Below are 25,509 nucleotides of genomic sequence, written 5' to 3'. Positions count from 1 at the left end.
ATGGGTCAAGCTTCTAAGCTGATTATTTACTGACTTAAAGTTTGCAAGGTCTATGAGAGAACGAGTTGAGAGGTACTTTTTCCAAAGATGATTCTTTTTCCTTTTCAAACTAAACACTTCAGAGTTACTGTATAGACTTTTCTTCTCCTTGGGCTTGTAAGTAGGAACGCAATTGTCAAGAGCGTCCTGAAAGATCGACCTAAATTGCAACCAAGTATCGCTCATATCAAGGGGGTCCAATAAGGATACCCAGTCAACATCACCAAGAGTTTGCTTCATTAGATCAATATTTGCCGCTCTTGTATTATATTTCAAGTTGTCAGTCTTCTTCGGCTCCAAATAGCACAAAAGATCAAACTGTATACAAATGTGGTCGCTATTACCCAAGGGTGGAAGATGCAACAAGTTTGTAACCATATTCTCTTCGTTTGTGAATACTAGATCGAGTAGGCTTGGAGAATCACCCTGTCTAATTCTTGTGGGCTTGTTGACATGCTGAAACAAGAATAAATCATCCACTGAGTCGAGAAAAGGTACTATATGAGAATTAGTAGTTGAACCTGAAAGGTCTGACCAAGTAACTTCTTTAAAGTTGAAGTCGCCACATACTAATAAGTGAGAATAATTATCGAGTTTGGTAAATAAATTACAAAGAGATGAAACACTAGTACTGAGATCACCTGTAGGACTATGATACAGACAGCCAACTAACAGTGAATCAGATCCGCAAAGTTGAATTCTAACCCATACTTGATCTTCAAGATCAGGTGAGTGAAAAAATACTTGATGAGCCTGCAGTTTCCCAGAGACAAATATTCCAACTCCGCGTATGTGAGAGGTGACAGGGGTATATGTGTCTGGATCAAAATTAACGTAAAGAGAATATCCAGGAAGTGCCAGTAGAGCTGAGCTAACAGTAGAATTTGGTGATTTAGGAAGCAATTCGGTAATAATAATTATGTCAGGGGGTGGGTACCTGTAATTTGAGCTGAAAGAAAATCACGCTTATTTAAAAACTGATCAGCGTTTGTATACAAAGTTCTTAACATTGTATTACTTATCATTACTGAAGAACCAGCAAGACTTCTATCAGGAACAATTAGTAGCCTGCTGAGTGTTGGTGGTTTCAGCAATTATATTTACACGGGGTTGTCTCTGTGAAATAATGCCATTACGAATTATCAAATTAGTTTCTCCATTGGCCTTCCTTTGTTTTAACTTGTCAACAACCCTTTTGTGCTTAGCACGTTCAAGTCTTGTTCTATCAGGGACAAGGTATACTTTGTTGTACTGTTCGTGTCGCTTCAGAAAGTGAGAATGAGAAAGCATGAAAGTCTTGTCGTCAACATCTTCAACAGTCAATAGTAATGGTCTGTGTTTATTAGGGATCTTTGGTCCCAAACGAATAGCCTTGGTTACATCCAGATACAATTTGAAAACTGTGTCACTTAGGGCCTTAAATGATTGAATATCAACGTTTCGGTCAGTGGACTCTGGGAAATTGTATGCGACAATGTTATTTTTCCTTCGATCTCTATCTGCCATCTCATCTATAATGTCTAGAGCATTACTAGATGGACCAGCTCCTTGAGTGATGGATTGAGCTGGAGCACCAGTGTCCATGTTAACAGCAGACTCAACAAATTTGGAGGATATAGATTGCACCGAGTTGTGTAGTGTTTGTTGTTTGATAGTCAAATCAGCAATTTTCTCACTAAGGTCAGTCAGAGTCTTAGATAAACAATTCTGTTCCGTTGTTGTGCTGGTTTCAGAGCTGTCAGCCGGTGGGAAAAGTGCTTTACTAATTGAACCGAACATAAGCTGCTTGGAGCGTGTTTCACACTTATTAAACTTGCAGTAGTACATAACATTTTCAACAGTGGATGTTAATTGGGTAAGCAGTTTATATTCGTCTTTACTTAGACCTTCGCAAGATGCGTGCAGCCACGAACAGCACAAATCACATTGAACAGCCTCACTTTTTTTAGTAAATTTCTTGCTGCAATGACGGCAAACATCTACGTTCTTACTGGAATCGTCAGGGGAATCCTCTGGTCTCTTTCGCTTGGATGGATTGTTTCCCAGCGATGCCATCCGCTTTGGAGTCTACTTTCAGTTCCAATTGTTGCCAACTGAGGGTGACCAGCAGCTGCGAATATACGCGAACGAGACAACTGTACGTACTGAAGCAAACAAACCTTCCTTTGTACCGTTATCTACACACTTTTCACCACGGTACCACAGCTTATTTAGGTTGGAGGTGATGAGAGAGAGAGAGAGAGCGCATGCAGGTACTTTACCTAGTACTGGTCATTGCTGACCCACGGCGCACTGGCAGTTGCTGCTCTGCTTGTCCTGTGCTCCAGAGCAAGAAACATTTTGTCTGTCGCCAAAAAGGCACACAGATCGTGCTGCCACCAGAAACTGACCAATAAAATCAAACCACCAATACTTTGAGTTGATGATAGACTACTTGAACAATGTTGAGAGTGAATATCGTGGCATACGAAGAGCCCTAGGAACTGCTGCAACGATAAATCACGTGATTTTAAGACATTTGTATCATTTTCTACCAGAAGAAAGTGACAAACTTGGCTGCCACGCTGGTGTTATTCAAGTTACACCTAGCCTAACACATGACAATAGTTAGGTAGTTGATTGGAGGATATCGATTTTTCGCGTTGCGGACCCTAGTTAAGATATCTTAGCTCATTGGCAACAATGGAACACGCCTAAGCTAGACAGGGCATTATAAAATTATGAAATGAATAACTGAATGCACACAATGGTAGCTCTACCTAGTTTGGTTTAAAAATGAAATACATGTGATATTTTGGTTTATATTTGATTATTTTGCAAGATGGTGGTGTTGTAGGCTAATGATGTATAGATTTGAAACTGCTGTGTTGTGCATGAGAGGTGAGGTCAAATCTGCTGCTTCCAGTGGTGCAGAGCTTTGAACAACGCATGAAAGTTATGGATGAAATAATAATTAACAACCACTATTACATCATTATAAGTAAGAGTTGGTTTTTCTTCACTTGCATAGCTGTAGTTTGAATTCAAAATTTTGTGTTTTGTTTCCTGATTTTTTAAAAAAAGCATGCATCCTTATGCCTGGAATTCAGTCAATCATTTGCTTATTGCTGAGCATACTTTTCAACTAACAAGTATGTTTGAGCTACATATCTGCTATAATCTGAAAGTCACGCTATGTTTGTTATAGTGTTGCTGATAGCATTTACTGTCACAGTGGTTAATGGAGACTGCAAAGTTGACAATGGGCTTATCAGTAGCTGCTGCTATCTTGGATATAAACAACAACATGATATAACAACATGTTCAATGCAAAGTGTTCAGGAATTTATACCATTGCTAACTTTTGTGGAGTAAACCATTCCAATGCTAGAGTATACTGTGATACCACCTCAGGAGGAGGAGGGTGGATAGCCATGACCACCCAGGTCCTTTCTGGCATACCTCAAGCACAGTTCTTGCCCCTCTACTGTTCTTGATTTATATAAATGGCTTACCTATTTCCAACCAAAATAAGGTCAAACTGTATTATGCAGATGATGTATTGTTGTATTCTCACATAACATCAATTGCTGACTGCTTAAGTTTACAACAGGACTTAGACCTACTTGTCCAATGGGCCAACAGATGGAAGATGACATTCAATATACTGAAATGTGAGTTCCTGAGAGTAACAAACCAACAAAATCCTAAGCTCTCCCATTAAAGAAGTTACATCTGCCAAATATCTAGGAGTCACCATTGTCAACAAGCTTACCTTCAGTGATCATATCCAAACAATCACCAATATAGCTAACCAAATGAGTGCCTTCATTTACAGAAACCCATGCCACTATCCATGTACCGTGAAATGTATTTGCTACAGAAATATGGTTTGGTCTGGTTTGAATATGCATTACCTGTATGGGACATCTATACCTCAAATAATATTAATAAATACATCCCTTATGTTTATGTGCCAGTCAATTCCTCTAGAATTGTATTACTGTGCATCTTTTCTACCTGTGCTCGTCATGCACTGTTTGTACATGCCCCATTAGAAAGTTGTCCTGTTGGTGATTGTACTTGTTTGTATTTGCCCCGGGCCTAGTAATATGAATAATAATAATATGAGCAAACAGGAAAATTTCAGTTTTGTCCCAAACACTTTTCACTTGATACATACATGTACTAGTGGACCTATGCTAATTGCAAAAAGCACCAGAGTGTTGTTTTGAGCTGAAGGATGCTTTTCAAAGTGGTTTTAGGTGTGCGTTCTATTAGGAGTTTTGCAAAAAACATGGGCGATCTCTATTATAAACCCACTATTGTGGTTCATGATAGCTAATATGAACAAACGGGAAAATTTTGGTAATACACATACTGTTACCTTTTCTCTTGATACTTACTAGTGGACCTATACTCATTGCAAATAACCACCAGAGGGTTGTTTTGAGTTGAAAGAAGCTTTTCAAGGTGGTTTTTAAGGTGTGCATTGTATTAAAATTTTTTCAAAAACATGGGTGGTCCCTATTATGAACCCACTATCGTGGTTCATGATATGATCCGCAGAGTGATGATCAGCTGTGTAGTTTTTGCCCACATGCCCCCTGTTTATGCAGACCTGGTCACAAATAGAGAAGAAGTCAAGCCTGTAGCCTTAGACCATAAAATTCATGAGTTATGCTAGGCTAATGGAATCTGCTAGTTATTTAACTAGGCTTGTTCAAGTAATTTTTTATTCAGTTTCAGTTATTCAAAATTCCAAAACTTGTTCAAAATGTTTGAGATACTTCTTGTGGAAAATTTAGGTTGGATTATACTCAGCCAAGATTTTGTGGCTGGACATAACCAAAGAAATCTATGTGTAAAATATACAGTCAGTACTAGCATCCTGTATGTTATTTCCATTTTATTGTAATGCCTATGTTAAACATGATTACATGTAATAATTATTATATTGCCATACTGCTATCTTCAACTTTCCATTTAGGGAGTTGTGTATGTATCAGAAACACAAAACATCACAACATTTTTGAGAGAAAGTACAACTGCTTTCAAGTTATATTTTGTACCTGCTACAAGGATTTATACATTGAATGAAGTGTACACGCAAATTGCTCATACTGTAGTATCTGTAAGTTTCATAATAGAGTATACTCTATAATATGATAAATGTGCATACTTGATATGCTATCTATGTATGTAACACTTTCACACCTCAGATCAAAGGAGCCGCCCGGGCTACATTTCGTATGTAGCTCAGCTAGCCGCGAAATGTAGCCAGTCTATAACTGTGCTGTGATTATATAGATGTATATGCCGAAATCGATTGTGGGATCGAATAATACTCACGTGATTAGGATGCACAACTCGGATTTCGCTATGAAAACCACACATACGGAGAGCCTCGCCATCCTACGAGTTGAAAAACGTTGGGATAAGGTGAAAACTAGTGCTATAGCTTATTCATTCGATCGTTTCTGCACGTTTTCGAATACGGACACACCCCCATCACGAAGCTACCACTCTGCATGGAGTAAGCATTCTACAAGCAAGCTTACTTGTCTAGGCCTTTAGTGAACTGCGTAGTTATCCCATAAACAATTCAATAGTACTGATTAAAACATTAAACTCGCGTTACGGAAATTCTCCGTGATATCTCTAGGATATGTCCGTTTATCATAACCCAACGTAACCAGAACGTACTAGCTGCTGACCCATAATCGAAAATTTTAGGTGTGCATATAATTATAATACATATCCAGTGGCTGTACTCGGATTGGCTTGGGTGGTTGATCACCCTGCATAGGTTATCAGCCTAAGAAGTGTTACATATTAGGTGTTACATATTAGTTGTAACACATTAATTGTAACACATTAGTTGTAACATGGGGCATTCGGGCTTTGTCTGATATGTATTCCCTCGGGCCTGCGGCCCTCGGGCAGTCGGGCATACACAACTATTACATGTATGTTGTGACAGAATTGGATCGCTTTAATAATTACAGCAATCGCACATAGCAGCAAGTGCAACAATCCAAACCAAAAAACCTATTACACACACATCATAAATTCCATACATACTCATTGTTTATTGCCATTGATAATAGCTAGTCTGTCGCTACATTAATTATATTTGTGCATGTGTGTGTGTGTGTGTGTGTGTGTGTGTGTGTGTGTGTGTGTGTGTGTGTGTGTGTGTGTGTGTGTGTGTGTGTGTGTGTGTGTATGTACGTACATATGCATGTATGTATGCATGCATGTATGATTTTGTAATCACTATCTATACCAAAACAGCGAAGCTGTTATAAAATGGTGCAGCAAAGGCCAGAATAAACAATCAAAGTGGTAGCCAATAAATGGCTGCAATGATGTTAATGTCAATCATTTCAATGCAGCTTTGGTAAAGATCCATACATATCACTTCTTTTTGTAATTGTAAACAAGTATATAACTCTGTCGAGATTTCATTACATTACAAATCACAGAGTAGAGAATTCAGCTATGTTATAAGCTACAATACAAGTCATCATGTAGAGAGTTCAGCTATACATTATTTGTCTCTGTAGAGAGCTCAAGTATGGTTCAGTGATTATTCTAGGGCTGTTAGGGGGAGAACTCACTGCTTGAAGGTTCTTAGTTTACTAATTTGTTAAGCTGCTTTACTGTAGTTGTGCCCAGTTATACTGATAGTAAAATGTCAGTAACTTTAAGTATATGGAACATAATTGTTTTACTAAGTTTTAAACTCTCAGTAAACATCAGTGAATGCAGGTTTACTGAAAAGCTACTAAAATTCCAAACAATTAACTGTTCCATATACTGGGAATATACCACTCTAGTAAACTAAGAAACTTCAAGCAGTGACTTCCCCCTCTAAAATCTCAGATTTACACTCTAAAATTGTGAGTGACTACTACACTATACTTAGGTTAAGGTTGTTTTTGAAATGGACACAAAACTCCTCATCAAAAATGCTCTCAGATTCAATCACAGAATATACAGCCAGCAAAAATACCCCCAGATTTAATCTCAGCAAGCCTGATATTAAAGAAATTCCTTACCATGAATATATAGCTAAAGTTTTCTTGCAAGACACCCACCCATGCAGATATTTTAATTTGCTAGTGCTTTTTGTAGTATACAAGTATAGCCGATACAATCTCTCACTGATCTCACACAGATTGTTTCTTCACCAGATCAAGCTCAACATAAACAGTGTACTACTAATAGCATAATTGCATACGTTAGGTGCACATGGATGGTTGTCCTAGATATTACATCATTATTTCATCATTACCACTCAAGTTCCACCAACCATAAGATCTGGCATTTGCAAAAATCAAAATCAACACTCATGACACAGCCTTGAAACACTAACCATGCAGTTTGGCAAATAATACATAGTTGTAAACTTGGACAACTAGCTATAGCTATATTATATAGACTTTCACCTGGTCATACCCCAAATTCATGATTCCCTGCAAAGGGGAAATTCTAGAATAAACACTGCTATGGTTGCAAGGTACACTGTTGACTGTTCAGCCAAATAACAAGTCACCCTATAATAACTAGGCCTGCACCTAATATGCCAGCATAATTTTGAGAATAATAGGTCGCCAATTTTGTGAGAATAATTTACAGAATAATAGGATGGTTACAGGCATAATTTTAGAATTATCGGACATCCACAGGAATAATCGTCAGAATTAAACGGCATGCCTCTTCTTGGATAGCTAGCTAGAAGAAGGAAGTAAGCTACTAAGAATGATAGTTAGCTGGCATTATTATACAAGTGCTGGCTGAAAGAGGTTGAAGAGCCTAATAAAATGCTCAAATACTCTAATAGAGCAGTCAGATCATAGTCATGTTAACAATCTGCAGACAGCATCAGGAATTTAACTGCATGATTATCTGCAATTCTGAAACATTTGCATCTCATACCAGTGTATTTTTAAGCCTTTCAATAAACATATTGATATCATTATCTACTGTACTTAGCATATAGTTATAGCTATTTTAATACACTGATAATTGAAAAATTACTCCTGATAGCCATGGCTGTTGTAATGGCTATAACAATTATGTGTAAGGTGGAATGCTTCGTTTTTTGGCTAGCTATTAATTAATTTCTGGCAAAACTACTTATATCAGCATCCTGAGAACTAAGCGACTATAGCTACAGAAACTAAATGAGCATTATTATGGAATAATAGGCTAGATAAAAGAATAAAAAAAAGAATAATAGGAGAATTTTTTGGGAAATTCTGGAAAGGATAATAGGTAAAATTTTGAGCATATTAGGCTCAGGCCTAATAATAACATTTGCTACATGATTGTTTTTAATAGTTATACCACAGTTGTAAGGGATTGTGTTGATACATATGTGAACAGGCCTGCAAAAACAGGGCATGTGTGCACAAACCACACTCCATCACTTTACAGGTCATATCTCAGTATCGAAACAGAATATTTGCATTCTGTAACTTGCACCATAAAGCCAATTAAATGCTGATTAAGACAAAAAAAGTGCATTGCCATAGCATAATGGTACAAAACGTTATAAGTTATGTAAGTTTGAAAAAGTAGGCAAAAATCATGTGCACATGCTCTATTTTTGCAGGCCCAGTCACATATACGTACTCTTGAAGCACGAGTGTCGCAGTCCTGATTACTAATGATGTCTAAATCAGCAAAACCCAATGCAATTGTGGTATAAATATCTAATCAAAAATAACCAAGCTTTAAAAAAGGTGCAGCCCTCAAAAAGGTCATGGTGACAAAAGATGTGAAATCCAGCCAAGAAATGGCTGTGGTGGTAGGTTGATGGAAAAAGACCATGATGAAAAAAGATGTGAAATCCAAGTTGGCAGCCAAGAAATGGCTGTAGTGGTAGAATGATGGAAAAAGACCATAGTGAAAAAAGATGGGAAATCCAAGTTGGCAGCCAAGAATGGCTGTGATGGTAGGTAAATGGCAAAAATTTAATAATGACAATTCAGGTGAATTTGTTGCTGAGTCCTAGTAAAACTTGAAGGAGGCAGTATAAATTCATCTGAATTGTTTTATTATAAATGTTTTTTGCCATTTACCTACCATCACAGCCATTTATTGGCCACCAACTTGGATTTCACATCTTTTTTCACCACGACCTTTTTGAGGGCCGCATTTCTTTTACAGCTTGGCTGTTTTTGATTAAATATCACTTTTTTTGTATTTTTATACACCAAAGCCATCTTATGGCCAGCTTTGGGGTTATTTAACCTGTGTTTTTTCTTTACTACATAGAAAAAAAAAAGAGATCCATAGCAGACTTTTATATCAACTATTTTTGATTTTATCAGTAATTATACGAAGTTCTTTTCGACAGGATAACCTGATCTCCACTGGGTGACTTTAAATGTAGCTGAACTTTCTATAGGGTTATCTGTTTGTAGTTGAGCTCTCTACAGGGTGATTTGTTTGTATGTGATTCATTTTTATAGCTGAACTCTCTACAGGATTATTGCTTATAACTCAGTCTGACTTGAAGTGTAGTTGAACTCTGTACAGGGTGACTTGTTTCTATCTACAGAATTTTTTTGTAGCTCAACTCTACAAAGTACGTAACTTGTTACTAGCTAATCTCTCTGCAAGGTTACTTGAATTCTCTGCAGAGTGATTTGTTTGTAGCTGAACTCTCCACACTACAGAGTAATTTTTCTAGCTGATCTCTATACAGTGTAATTTGTTTGTAGCTGATCTCTCTACAGGGTGATTTTTTTTTGTAACTGTACTCTCTACAAGGTAACTTTTTAAGCTGAACTCTCTACAGGGTGACTGTTTCTGGCTGATCTCTCTACAGGGTGACTTGTTTCTAGCTGATCTAACAGGGTGATTTGTTTGTAGCTGAACTCTCTACATGGTGACTTGGTTCTAGCTGATCTCTCTGCGTGCAGGGTAAATCATTTCTAACTAATCTCTCTACGGGATGACTTGTGTCTAGCTGATCTATCTACAGGGTGATTTGTTTGTAGCTGAATTTTATACAGGGAAATTGTTTGTAGCCAAGCTCTCTACAGTGTGATTTGTTTGTAGCTGAACTCTCTACAGGTGACTTGTTTGTAGCTGATCTTTCTACAGGGTGAGTTATTTCTAGCTGATATCACTAGGGTGATTTGTGTATAGCTGAATTCTTTACAAGGTGACTGGTATGTAGCTGATCTCTTTACAGGGTGAGCTGATCTCTCTACAGGGTGATTTGTTTTTAGCTGATCTCTCTACAGGGTTACTTGTTTATAGTGGAGCTCTCTACAGGGTGACTTAATTGCTTGTGGTGCTGAACTCTGTCTCGAACTCTGTACAAGGTGATGTGTTTGTGGCGGAACTCTCTACAGGGTGAATTGGTTTCCCTACAGAGTGACTTATAATGGTCTGAATAGCTAGAGCAATTTATTTGTAGCTGCATGGTGACTGTTCTTATGGAGTGTCTTGGTAGCTGAATGCTCTATTAGGGCGACTGTTCTATTAGAGTATCTCGATCTCTCTTTGGCTACACGTAGTCAACTTTTGAATCATAACTATGTGGTTTGCTATCCAATTCCTCTATACTACTGCAAGGACTTTGTATGAGGATTATTCCAGCTACATACCAATGTTCAGCTCAATGCTCTGCGGATTGCCTGGTAGGCGCGAAAGCTAATATATATATTTTTTTAATTCATAAAACATGATCATGTAATTGTGACACAGGTTGGGTTCTATGTCATATATCCATGGTCTTTATCTCGATTCCTTTCAAACCACAAAAAGGCACTCCTACAATGGTTACTCCATCTACATAGCAATTTTCAACTCATTCCTCTGAGGGGTTTACCCTGTGGGCATGGCAGAAGTTCAACCTTTGGCACCCGACTAGACATTGGGTGGCCTGCAGTTTGAATCCTGGGGTAGGAGGATTTTTTTCCTTTCTTTGGCCCTTTTCTGTTTCACCTTATTGTTAGCTAAGTTAAGTAATCATTACAATAGTCTCCAGGTCCTGTTAGGTTAGGATAATCCAAAGGTGCAGCACATGTTACTGTCAGAACTTCAGTGCTGGACACTGTAAAGCACTAATAAGAATAAATACTTAGGTTTAAAGGAAGAAAGTCCATCCCTTCTGGAGGAGACTGAGTGTGGTACTCGACTAGATTTTGGATGGCCTGCAGTTCGAATCCTGGAGTAGGAGGGATCTTTTCCTTTCTTTGGCCATTTTCTGTTTCAACGTATTGTTAGCTAAGTTAAGTAATCATTACAAAAGTCTTCAGTTCCTGTTAGGATAATCCAAATGCTGCAGCACATGTTGCTGTCAGACCTTCAGTGCTGGACACTGTAGTATAGTACTAATAAAACAAGAATAAAACCTTATTTTATGTGAGTAATTGGTTATAACTCCATGAATGTTCATCGGATTCCTACCAAACTTGGTACTAAGATCCACTTAATTAGCCCTTTAAGTGTGCCAAATCTAGCCCGATTGGTGCATGCATCGGTGTTTTATGGTAGATTTTGCAAAGTGTGTGAAAGGAGGTTGAAGAAAAAACGAAGGAACCAATGAAATTTTGGCCACTTGTATCTGAGATATGGCTTGGGTGATTTTCTTCATATTTGGTATGTAGGTTTCCCTTCTTGACTGGCACTTTTGTAGTCCGATTGGATAAGGGATCACAGAACTACATATGTGTGAAAATTATGTTTTCTTTCTTCCTGTCAATATACTCACGGTGTGGCGCACCAGCTTCTTGGGCCGCACGACACACTACTATGTGTCTTGATATATATATCTAATTCAAAACAACCAAGTGTAAAAAAAGAGTGCAGCCCCTGAAAAGGCTATGGTGAAAAAGATGTGAAATCCAAGGTGGCGGCCAAGAAATGGCTGTGATGGTAGGTTGATGGTAAAAATTTTAATAGCGACAATCCAAGTGAATTTTTAGCTGCTTGTAACGTCTTTTTCACCATAGCCTTTTTGGGGACTGCACTCTTTTTACAACTTGGCTGTTTTGGATTAGATATCACTTCTTTTTGTATGTATTTGTATACTGCAAAGCTGACCTATGGCTGGGGCTTTTTTACCCTATCTTTTTTTTCTTTACCACAGGAAGAAAAAAATTTTAATCATAATCAAGATTTAAAGCAGATTTTTAATACTTTAACTATTTTTGATTTATAGTAATTATACAAATTATATATATATACATATATTTTTATTAAATGCCAATTATTTCATACAGGTTAACTTTTTTGCAGCTGTTTTCTCTGCTGGAAGACTTGAAATGTAGCTGAACTCCCTACAGGGTGATTTGCGTGTATAGCTGAACTCTCTACAGGATTCTCTCTACATGGTGGCTTGTTTCTAGCTGAACTCTCTATAAGGTTATCTGTTTGTAGTTGAACTTTCTACAGGGTGATTTATTTGTAACTGAACTCTCTACAAGATGATTTGTTTCTAGCTGATCTCTCTATAGGGTAACTTGTTCGTAGCTGAACTCTCTACAGGGTGATTTGTTTGCAGCTGAACTCTCTACACGGTGGTTTTTTTTGTAGCTGAACTCTCTACAAGGTGACTTTTTCTAGCTGATCTGTCCACAAGATGACCTGTTTCTAGCTGAACTCTCTACAGGGTGATCTGTTCGTAGCTGAACTCTTTACAGGGTGATTTGTTTGCTGCTGAACTCTCTACATGATGGTTTCTTTGTAGCTGAACTCTCTACAAGATAGCTTCTTCTAGCTGATCTCTCTACAGGGTGAATTGTTTCTGGCTGATCTCTGGATGACTCGTTTCTAGCTGATTTCTCTACAGAGTGACTTGTTTCTAGCTAAACTCTCTATAGGGTGTTCTGTTTGTAATTGAACTCTCTACAGGGTGATTTGTTTGTAGCTGAACTCTCTACAAGATGATTTGTTTGTAGCTGATCTCTCTATAGGGTAACTTGTGTGTAGCTGAACTCTCTACAGGGTGGTTTCTTTGTAGCTGATCTCTCTACAGGGTACTTGTTTCTAGCTGATTTCTTTATAAGGTGACTTTTTCTATCTGAACTCTCTACAGGTGATTTGTTTGCAGCTGAACTCTCTACAAGGTGATCCTTCTAGCTCATCTCCCTACTGGATGACTTGTTTCTAGCTGAACTCTCTACAGGGTGATATCTTTGCAGCTGAACTCTCTACTTGATGGTTTCTTTATAGCTGAACTCTCTACAAGGTAACTTCTTCTAGTTGATCTCTCTGCAGGGTGACTTGTTTGTAGCTGGACTATCTGCAGGGTGATTTGTTTGTAGCTGAACTGTCCGCAGGGTGATTTGTTTTTAGCTGAACTCTCTACAAGGTGATTTTTAGTATACCTTTTTACTGGATAACCTGTTTCTTGCTGATCTCTCTACAGGATGATCTGTTCATAGCTGAACTTTCTACAGGGTGATTTGTTTGCAGCTGAACTCTCTACATGATGGTTTCTTTGCAGCTGAACTCTCTACAAGGTAACTTCTTATAGCTGATCGCTCTGCAGGATGATTTGTTTCTAGCTCATTTCTCTACAGGGTGACTTGTTTCTAGCTGAACTCTCTATACGGTTATCTGTTTGTAATTGAACTCTCTACAGAGTTGTAGCTGAACTCCCTACAAGATGATTTGTTTCTAACTGATCCCTCTATATGGTAACTTGTTTGTAGCTCAACTCTCTACAGGATGGCTTCTTTGTAGCTGATCTCTCTACAGGGTGACTTGTTTATAGCTGATCTCTCTACAGGGTGACTTGTTTCTAATTGAACTCTCTACAGGGTGATTTGTTTGTCTCTACATGATGGTTTCTTTGTAGCTGAGCTCTCTACAAGGTGACTTCTTCTAGCTGATCTCTCTACAGGATAACTTCTTTCCAGCTGATCTCTGTACAGGGTGACTTGTTTCTAGGTGAACTCTCCACAGGGTGATCTGTTTGTAGTTGAACTGTACAGGATGGTTTGTTTGCAGCTGAACTTTCTACATGGTGGTTTCTTTGTAACTGAACTCTCTACAAGGTAACTTCTTCTAGCTGATCTCTCTACAGGATGACTTGTTTTTAGGTGATCTCTCTACAGGGTGCATTGTTTCTAGCTGAAGTCTCTACATGGTGATCTGTTCATAGCTGAACTTGCTACAGGGTGATTTGTTTGCAGCGGAACTCTCTACATGGTGGTTTCTTTGAAACTGAAGTCTCTACAAGGTGACTTCTTCTAGCTGATCTCTCTACAGGGGGATTTGCTTGTAGCTGCAAGGTGATTTGTTTGTATCTGAACTCTTTACAAGGTGATGTCTTCTAGCTGATCTCCCTACTAGATGAATTGTTTCTAGCTAATCTCTCTACAGGGTAATTTGTTTCTAGCTGAACTCTCTACAGTGTGATCTGTTAGGTTTGTAGCTGGGCTCTCTCTTGTTTCTAGCTGATCTCTCTATAGAGTTATAACTTGTTTGTATAGCTGAACTCTATACAGGGTGGTTTTTGATTTTTTGCTGAACTCTCTATGTGGTGACTTGTTTGTACTAAGGTGACTTGCTTTTTTAGCTGAATTGTCTGTAAGATTAACCAGTGGAGTAGCCAAAGGTGGGTTTGGGTGGGTATGAGCCCATCAAAAATTTCCCTGGGACAATGGTGCCCACTCGCTAATGATATTACGAACAAGAAAAGAATAGTGAATACCTTGGCAGCACCATATTTTCATTGTAAATCAACACTGAGCTGATATTGAGACAATTTCAATAATTACATCACAGGATCCGAGTAGCTCCAATGTTTTGTATTTAATGCACAGCATCACGTGATCCAAATTTATGGCAGCAGAAGATGAGCACGAGGAAGAAGGGAATCCAGTTTTTTTTCACATCTGGAATACTGAGTTGTGAGGAGGAACACAGATTCTGTTATTGACAAGGTTATAAGTGACCTGAGTGATAAATTCTCCTGTAGTAGGCAAATTGGTTGGGGATGAAAGATTCAGTGGTGACTGAATTAAGCGATATGACTATCTTAAGAGTCCGGTTGGAGTAGAATGAGTTGTGTACAAGTGTAGATGAGCTAAAAGAGAACAAGACAAGGAGGTGTCATAAGTATTAGTTTTCATTTCTAGCTTCTATATCATTCATGCAGTAGCATTAGACTAGTGAAATAAGCTGCAAGAACAGCAGCATGGTATATTATTAGCTAGCTAGATACATTAATGCACTTTTGAAACAGTTTTTAAACCAAGTGTACATAGAGTCCACTAAGGATGGACTTGCATTTTGTGGTAGTCATTTGCATGAGGTGAAATGTGTGGGGGAGTGTGCCCACTCATCCCTGGAGGGGTGGCTATGCCACTGAGATTAACTGGTTGTAGCTGAACTCCACAGAATGCCAAAGACCATGTTGTACATATGCTCTAAAGTCTAATACAGTTATATAATTGTAGAGATTAGTTGTATGCCCCATGCAACTTAGTTTAGCAGACTGAATCCACAATCTTACACCTTTTAGTATAAGGCACAGACACTTATACCAAGTGTTGAGGGTTTCAAGGACCTGCCTTATGAGATTAGGTTGGGACATGCCAGCTTAATCTCTGACACTGAATTAGATTTCTAGAGGACGTGTACAACACTACATGGACTTTAGAGTGCTAGTCTATCCTTTGTACATGCGCTTATAAATGGATAAGCACTAAGACAAGATCGACGCCTGGGTCTGGAAGCGAATACTGCTGTAAAAACAATGTTAGGTATGAAAAGTAACTGTTTTGTAAATGTAAAAATGTATTTTAAAAATATCCGTGTCCGTGTCCGCATCCGACCGTATCCGCCTTTTCCAACTACCCTACATGTATCAAAGTACAGTCTTTGGTTTTTGGGATGCACACCACATCATATCCCAAGCTGTGATGTAATATTCACAATGACATGCTATTGTGATAACCAAAGCTGGCTTGTTTTTTTTGTATAACTACAGTATTAGCTTTAAATTTTTGTCTTGGTGTTTCTTAGTGGCAAAAATGTGTGATATCCTATAACGAAAACAGCCTTGAGGCTGTAAGAAAAGGGCACTGCTAATAGGATCAATCAGACAAGCTTATTCAACATGACTGGTAAGAACAAGGACTGATATCAAGTTGTAGCCAAGAAGATTGGAATAATACCTGGTAAGAAAAAGGACTAATATCAAGTTGTGGCCAAGTGAATGCAGTATCACCCATTTTCTTTGTAGCTAGCTATAGCTATAGCTATATAGCTATAATAAAACTAACACATGCAACTGTATTATCATTTGACCACTCTTTGTACAGTGTGTGATTTCAAAAAACAGCCAAATGACAAGTTACTAACAGTTGTATATTTATTTGCTCATAGCTATAACTATTACAAAGAGAATGGGTGATACTGCATTCACTTGGCTGCAACATGATATCATTCCTTGCTCTTATTGGGTGTTCTGTAGATTGATCATTGTAATATTCCGGTCTTCTTAGCCGCAACTTGATATCACTCCTTGTTCTTACCAGTCATGTTGAATAAGCTTGTTTCATTGATCCTATTTTGCTAGGTATTGCCCTTATTTTACAGCCCCAACGCTGTTTTGTTTTAGATTTTAAAGCATAATCATTTGCATGAATATATATGTTTGCTACCACAGTAATTACTAACTGTGTGTAATCTCTTTCAGTATTACAACATCACAAATCAGTCACTGATTTCTTACAATTTTATGAATGATACTGTCACATCAGAGGATCCACTAGACTTGACAATGAAGATTGGTTTTATTGCAAACAATGACACAGGTTAGTAGCATAATTATGTGCATGCATGTTTGTTCACAATTAATGTTATGTATATTGCATATCATACACTCAATCCGATACTGTGCATACTGCAACTTACAGTACATCAGTGGTAGATGTAGAAAGATTTCAAAGTCTCTGTGGAAATCTCTTTTGAAATTTGATATAGAAAAGCCAAGGTTTTAATGCAATGTTTTCCTAAGTGTGCATGCTCAGTTCTCTGTGAATAGACAAGGCACATACAATACCATAATAATCATTGCATTCACAGAATAGTACCCACTAGTGATATAACTGATGTGCACTTTATAGGTGTTGTGCATGCTGTGGTGTAGTTTACATGCTGCATTCACATGCAAGGGCATATAATTTTTAAAAATTATGTGTTGAGTTAGCAGTATAAGTTACAACTCTGTGTTGTAATGTCTGATAGCTTTTGCAGCAATATATTGATCTACACATCACAAAATGTTTACCACACAAAATCATGCACAGTGGCATACTGGTAGTCATCTTTACACAGCCTTTTTAGATAATTTTACTCTGAAATATGCAATGTCAAATTTTCTATATTTCAAAATTTTTCTGAGGCATGCCCTAGGTTCATACAGGTACTTTGCTTGCATGTTTGCTGCACTTCACACACCTACATGGACATATGTAAACAAGGCCACCCAGAGGAATTAAGGGACCCAGGACAAAGAGTTACATTGGGGCCCCAGGAACAAGGAGGTTTCTATTCTGAATCACAACTTTACCCAAGCTGCAAGTTGAATACCAAAAAAAAAGAAGGTCATTACATGCTGACAATGACAATATCTACCACTCACCAATCATATCTTCTTATTTATAAGCTTGCTACACTGCTCCTGTGAAGAATACTGTGACTGCTCTATTAGAGTATCTAGATCTGACTGCTCTATTAGAGTATACCGATCTTTTAAACAGGTATTCAAGGGGCCCTTCATAGGGCCTCCTGGAGCCCCTTTCAGGCTGGGTCCCAGTGCAAAATGCCTCATTTGTCCTCCCTGTGGGTGGCCCTGTATGTAAATCTTATAAGTACACTTGAAACTCCCTTTACAAATTTCTAAGTGCACCACTGTACAAGTCTGTTTGCTTGTTTGCAATTGTATGATATTACAATTTTAGGTGAACTTTATGATCAAGACACACGATAGTGTGTTGTGTGGCCCAAGAAGCCGGTGCGCCACACTGTGGGTATATTGACAGGAAGAAACAAAGCATCATTTTCACACATTTGTATCCCGGTGATCCCTTATCCGATTGAAACCAAATTTGCTGTAGAGTTTCCCCCAGCTAGAGGAGTACACATTCCAAATTTGAAGGAAAATGCTCCAACTATTTCCGAGATATGAGTTGCCAAATTTTGAATTTTTCTTTGTTTTTTTTTCTCTTTGTCTTTTTGCATACTTTGCAAAAGTTACTATAAAACACAATCATGTAATCCGATCGTTTTGAAATTTGGCACACAAAAAGGGAGTCCAAATGCGAATCCTAGCATAAATTTGGTGCAAATTCGATGAATGGTTCAGAATTTATGACCAATTATTTGCATAAAACAAGATTGATTTGTTGTCACGGCTACAAGGTAAACCACTTCTTGGAATGAATTGAAAATTGGTTTGTGGATAGACCAGCCATTGTAGGAGTGCTTTTAGATGGTTTGAAAGCAATCGAAATTAAGATCAAGGGGATATGACACAAAACTGAAGGTGTTTAACAATTGCGCGATCGAGATCCGTGAATAAAAATACCAATAATTTTCATGCCTACCAGGCAAACTGCTTAAAGCAGTGAGCTAAAAATCGGTATGTAGCTGGAATACTCACCATAGAAAGTCCTTGCAGTAGTACAGAAGAATCAGTTTACAAACTACTGAGTAAGCTTGAGTCTATTATGCTCAAAATTAGCCTATTATGCTTTTTGGCATTTCCCCAATGTTCTACCCATTATGCTTGTTTTTATGCTTTTCAGAAATGTATTATGCTTTTGTGTTTTTTTCTTTGCGCAGAGAAGTTCTTCATGTGATAAAATGTGAAAAGTGTCACTTCAACTGCAACATACAAATAATAGCAATAACTTGAAATTGGGATGTGCTCCATAGTTAGTAGGCATATTAGAGCAAGGAGTCTGGGGGCATATCTATAGTCCTTCAGAAGCTATAGACATTTTATTGTCTGGTATATGTCTTTGTAGTTTTGTATATGCAAATAATTATGTATAAAATATTATGCGTGGTTTCTGATTGATCTTCTGAGTTGTAGCAATTCAAAGGACAGTAACTGATATGTATGTAGCACCATGCTGAGTACATATTAGCCTTCTGGGGTTATATAAACACTTTATAATGGTTCTCATTCTCTTTGTTGCATACGATAACTGTTCTATTAGAGTGTTTGACTGTTGTATTAGAGAGTCTCGATCTTTTTGAAATATTTCCTGGTATGATATTAACCCCAGTCTCACTGCAGACCTGCACAGACTTCACTAATTTCGATGTCCAGACATTCACTAGCTATACTGACTCAACACTAACTTTATTATCATCAGAGCTTCTATTGTAATATCTTCCAATCGAGCTTCCATAATCACAATCATATCACATTTTATTCAAAATCAAACAATGAGACACATTATGTAATACCAAATTCAATGACTGAAGCTCAGCTAAACTGCTTTGCCATTCCTTGGTAGTAGTTGGCACATGACTGCATGTGTCCCATAAAACTCAAACCCACAATGAAAAGCACTCTTTCCGTCAAGCGTACACTTGTAGTAAGACTGTAGTGCATTTTTCTACGCATTGTTATGAATCATTTCACCATCCAAAGCAGGTTATCCATTGATTTGTGACTGTTATAGCAGAAGTTATACTTATAATGCGGAAATTTGCCCATTATGCTTTTATTATGCTCCATTATGTCAGCATTATGCTTTTCATCCCCTATTATGCCAAAAATTATGCCGGCATAATCGATGCAAGCCTACTACTGAGTTATGATTCAAAAGCCAACTCCATGTAGAGCTGGGAAATATTTCAATATATTTTGGCAATATCACGATATTGAACTACACAATATATCGTATCGAGGTAAATTATAAAACCACAATAATATCGTTTAGACAATATAATCGCCTATATTGCCTAATTACATCCTACTAGTGGTTGTGTTTCTTGCACTTACTATATATATATATATATATATATATATATATATACCTACAAGTAAAGGCAATTCGATTATGGTCAAATTCCAGCTGTTGTCTGGCAGTCTGACACCATTTCTCATTCTATGATATAATATGCAATAATGTGTTATCAAGAGTTAATAATAGTATTAACTCTTGGTGTTATGTAATGTTACTAGTCTCACTGCTTGACAAATTTAATTATACTCACTGTTTAATTATATCGTGAATATATGCTTGTCAATACATTTGATAGCATTATTTTCAGCATTGCCCAGGACTAACTTTGTGTAGCAAATGCGAGATCAAAATATTCTAATAAAACAGTCACCCTAATAGAACATTCAGCTAGTTTATGACTAACTCCATTACAGAATTCTATTACATTGCAAATTATTCTGTAGGAGTTCGGCTGCAAACAGTTAATCTTTTAGACAGTTCAGCTACAGACAAGTCACCCTGTAGAGACTAGAGAGTTCAGCCACAAATATATCGCTGTAGAGATTCAGAACATTATAAGTCACACTGAAGAGAGTTCAGCTATAAAAAAATCATGCACTCTGTAGAGAGTTCAGTTACAAACAAGTCACTCTTCTGAGAATTCAGCTACAAACAAATTACTGTGGAGAGCGTTCAGCTACAAAGAAATTACCCTGTAGAAACAAACAAATTACCCTATAGAGATCAGCTGCAAACAAGTAACTCTGTAGAAAGTTCAGCTACAAACAAGTCACATTATGTAATGTTCATCTACGAGTAGAGAATTCTGCTACAAACAAGTCATCATGTAGACAGTTCAGCAACCAAAAACCACCCTGTAAAGAGTTCAGCTATACAAACAAATTACTCTGTAGAAAGATCAGCTAGAAACAAGAGAGAGCTCAGCTAGAAGACGTCACCTTGTAGAGAGCTCAGCTACAAACAAATCACCCTGCAGAGAGTTTAGCTACAAACAAATCACACTGTAGAGAGTTCAGCTAGAAGAAGTCACCTTGTAGAGAGTTCAACTATATAAAAAAACCACAGAGTTTAGCTGCAAACAAATCACTTTGTAGAGAGTTCAGCTACTAACAGATCAGGTCACCCTGTAGAAAATTCAGCTAAATATCCCTTAGCCCATCACAGTTTGGCTTTACCCAAAATTGTCCTGCATTACAACAGATGTTAGTTTTACTGATTATATCATAAACAGCCCTCTTCAAACCGATGTAATCTACCTTGACATCAACAAACCATTCAATATTGTGTCCCATGGTATTATGTTGACTAAGTAGTGGTTAATTGGCTTAACTGGTGTGCTATGGACTTGGTTTAAGAACTACTTGTTGATCTGCTGCTAAAGTATTTCAACCAACAACTGTCTCTCTGATTTACTGCCTGTTGTTTCAGGTGTACCACAGGACAGTATTCTTGGCCCCTTGTGATTCCTGGTTTACGTCAACAATATGTCATCATTCATATAAGTAAACTTTTTAAATTTGCTGATGACACAAAATGCTTTGCTCATAATATTATTTCTTCTCTCCCAGGCCACATTTCTCTCCAGGAGGACATCACTACTTTGTTTACTTGATCTAATGACTCACACTTGGACTTCAATCTGAGGAAATTGTACATCTATCATTCAAGTGTGTCTTTAACACAACCTACACCATTATACCTCACCTATATTTTCATAAAGGTCTTGAACTTGTATTGTCAGTTGGGATAAGCACTATAATTCAGCGTACAAAGTATTAGGGGTAATATGCCATACATTTGTATATTTCATTGGTAAGGTCACAACTTCTTTATTGCACTCAGTTGTGGTGCCCACATTTGATGAAAGATATACTGAACCGTGAACAAATTCAGTGTTGTGCCACTAAGTACATACTCAATGATTGTTCTAGCAGTTACAAGTATTGACTGGCTAAATTGAAGCTTTTCCAATTGATGTACTTGTTAGAACTTCGGGACATACTTTTGCAGTCGAACCACCAAGACTCCAACCAACCAGTTTAATATTACTAGTCATGTCAAATTTAGCTCTGCCAACACTAAATCCAGTACCAGTAACAAACTATTTCATCCTCGCTACTTAAACGTGTCTCGCCACTCCTATACTTTCACAGATTACCATTGATTTAGAACTCTATGTCTGTGCTTGATCTGAACTTGTGATTTCTTGTGATAAAATACAAACTTAAACAGTATTTGTGGAACCACTTTTTAACAAATTTTGACTATAGAGTAAGCTGTTCACTACATTACCTTTGTCCCTGCTCGAGGTTTCACTAATACAAGCCTCCCACGTCTAACTTGCATCTCTTTTAACTAATGTATGTATGTATGTATGTAAGTATGTATGTATGTATGTATGTATGTATGTATGTATGTATGTATGTATGTATGTATGTGTGTGTGTGTGTGTGTATGTATGAATGTATGTATGTATGTATGTATGTAAATAAAAGCACTTAAGTCCTGAGACCTGCAATCTTGCATCACTTGTAACTAATGTATATAATTTTAGTAGTTAAGTAAGTATGTGAAGTGTAGTTATGGTATGTAATGTACTTTCTGGCTATTGATGTTTGTTGCCAGGTGTTTTCACCGTAAAGTTATTAAACAAGTCACCCTGTGGAGAGTTTCAGCTACAAACAAATCACTTTGTAGAGAGTTCAATTGCAAACAAATCACCCTGTTGAGAGTTCAGCTACAACCAATTCAACCTGTAGAGAGATCAGCTAGAAACAAGTTACAGAGATCAGCACTAAGAAGTCAACTTGTAGAGAATTCAGCTACAAATAAACCACCCTATAGAGAGTTCAGCTGCAAAAAAAATCATACTGTACAGAGTTCAGCTAGAACAAGTCACCCTATAAAGAGATCAACTAGAAACAAGTCACCCTGTAGAGAGCTCAGCTACAATAGGTCTCCCTGTAGAGAATTCAGCTATGAACAGATCACCCTGTAGAGAGTTCAAGTAGAAACAAGTCATGCTGTAGAGAGATCAGTTAGAAGAAGTCACTTTGTAGAGAATTCAGCTACAAAAAACCACCCTATAGAGAGTTCAGCCACAAACAGAGAGATTGGCTAGAAACAAATCACCCTGTAGAGAGTTCAGCTCTGAATAGATCACCCTAGAAAGAGTTCAGCTTAAACAAGTCAGCTAGTAGAGAGATCAGCTAGAAACAAGTCACCCTGTAGAGAGTTCAGCTACAAACAAATGTGACCGGATTCGCATAAAGGGGTCTTCCACACACATCCAATTTACCAACTTTGACAACCCATAACTTCAGATTGGAAATGGCTATTGGTTTAAAGCTTGGTTGGTAGTAAGTACCAACACAGCTTAGTGGTTGTAGAAATTTTCAGGTCATTGTGTTTCTTGAACTCTAGGTTATGGTCTTCGAAGTTCATAGAATTGGATATGTGGAAGACCCATTTTTGAAAAACTGTTCACAAATCACCCTGTAGAGAGTTCAGGTACAAACAAATCATCCTGTAGAGAAATCAGCTAGAAACAAGTTGCCTTGTAGAGAGTTCAGCAACAAAGAAACCATCCTGTAGAGATTGATCGGCTAGAAACAAGCTACAAAGAAACCATCATGTAGAGAGTTCAACTACAAACAAGGGAGTTCCAGGGGTGTACACAGGAATTTTAAAAAGGGGTTTCCACTACAGCTAAGTGACTGTTATATTAGAGTAGTTATATTGTCTGACTGCTTTATTAGAGTATCTCAATCTTATCACCAAAATCATAATTCAGAACAATGCTATAAGTGTTGCTATCATGTTAAAAACTATTATTTAACTAAGATAAAAGTTTAAAATGTATCTTATTTTCTATGATAGATTACAGATTCTGTAAACCTGAAGTTTCAATTTCTTAATGTTTCAAGTGGTGTGTAAAATCCAAAGGGGTGCCCTGAAACCCTTCAAAACCCCCTTCAATATGCCCTGAGTTCAGCTACAAGCAAATCACCCTGTAGAGAGTTCAGCTACAAACTTGTCACCCTGTAGAGAGATCAGCTAGAAACAAACTGATGTTGTGCTATTTCTAAAAACCAGGCGCCATGCAGCTAGCTAACTCATCTGGAATTAACCAACTATGCAATGGCGGATCCAGGATGGGGCATTTGGAGCAAATTCCCCCCCCCCTCCCTCCCCTCACCTTGTGGAGGAGCCAGCCATACTTCTGAGTCTGATTAAAATACTAAACTTTATGTCAGGTCAAGATCAGTTTATAAAACCCGTGAAAATATGCACATTTTACTAGCATTTATTACAAATTCACCTGAAACCAAAGTAAACCATAGTCAAACTAGCTGTGAACTCGTCATCCAGCACCTTCGTGCGTACTAATTAAGTGCCTCTAATAGTCTAAAATTAATTATCGTGTTGAGGTTGGTTAACACATTCAGAGCCTTTTAAACAGCTTTTAAGACTTCACAACCATCTGCAAAGGCCAAAATGAAAAAAATCAACAGACTTAGATACTGCTAAGAGGTGATTATTTGCTGTTTCAAAAATGCAGCAACTAACAAGAGAATCTGGCTCTCCACAACTTAGCTTGTTTGTGCCCCTCCCCTTGCCAGCTCCTGGATCCGCCCCTGCTATGTATTACTATTTTATTAAGTTGTGCAATAATACATAATACTATTATTTTATTGTAATTCTTGGATCTCATAATTCCAGAAATTTTTGTAATTCTCAATTACATTGCTATGCACTGCTAAGGAAGCGCTTGTTAAACAAACCATTCTTAACAACATATTATGCACAGAAGTATCTTCTAAACTTTTTTATAGTTTGACTATCGTGTTTTTCCCACATATTCTCTTGACAAAGCCTCAAAGCTGCTCTTCATTTTCGTTCATGTAAAACCTGAAGGTAAGGTAATTCACAAAGTCTGAGGAGAGTCGCCACACCCGTATTTCAGACCACCAAAAAGAAACCACCTCAGAGCAAAGTTTACCTTTGCGTAAGTATTAAACATTATAAATTTAAAAATTAAGTAGGGATCCAAGCGGTAAAAAGAAAAATGTAGGTTAATACAGACTTCATTTCGCTTTACTTCTTACATAAAAGCTGCTTTTACCATTACTATAACGATTTTGCTCATGTGGGAGCATACGGACAAACATAGATAGGTAGATAGGTGCACACACACACACACACACACACACACACACACACACACACACACACACACACACGTGCTTTTACGAAAACAATTTCAGTAAACTAGGCGCACACCCACAGCTGGCTGGCTGTGGGTGCACACCTGGTTTAACAAATCACCTTGTAGAGAGTTTAGCTACAAACAAATCACCTTGTAGAGAGTTCAGTTACAAACAAATCACTCACTGTATAGAGACTTTAGCCACAAAGAAATCACCCTGTAGAGAGTTTAATTGCAAACAAATAACCCTGTAAAAGTTTAGCTAGAAACTGTCATGTTCGGGGGAGCTCATTTAAGTCACACAAGATAGAT

General features: G+C 37.7%; 1 protein-coding gene across 1 annotated transcript in view; it reads left to right on the top strand.

Moving 5' to 3' along the window:
- Positions 1-25,509, top strand: part of LOC136253436 (mucolipin-3-like) — a 169,558-nt gene that overhangs the window by 31,637 nt on the left and 112,412 nt on the right. The window contains exons 2-3 of the mRNA XM_066046109.1: positions 5,009-5,152; positions 16,700-16,817. Coding sequence (XP_065902181.1) covers positions 5,009-5,152; positions 16,700-16,817 — 262 coding nt within the window. The remainder of the gene's footprint in view (positions 1-5,008; positions 5,153-16,699; positions 16,818-25,509) is intronic.

The sequence above is a fragment of the Dysidea avara genome, chromosome 4 (assembly GCF_963678975.1).
Source record: "Dysidea avara chromosome 4, odDysAvar1.4, whole genome shotgun sequence".
Taxonomy (NCBI): domain Eukaryota; kingdom Metazoa; phylum Porifera; class Demospongiae; order Dictyoceratida; family Dysideidae; genus Dysidea; species Dysidea avara.
This window is presented reverse-complemented; position numbering and strand designations above follow the sequence as displayed.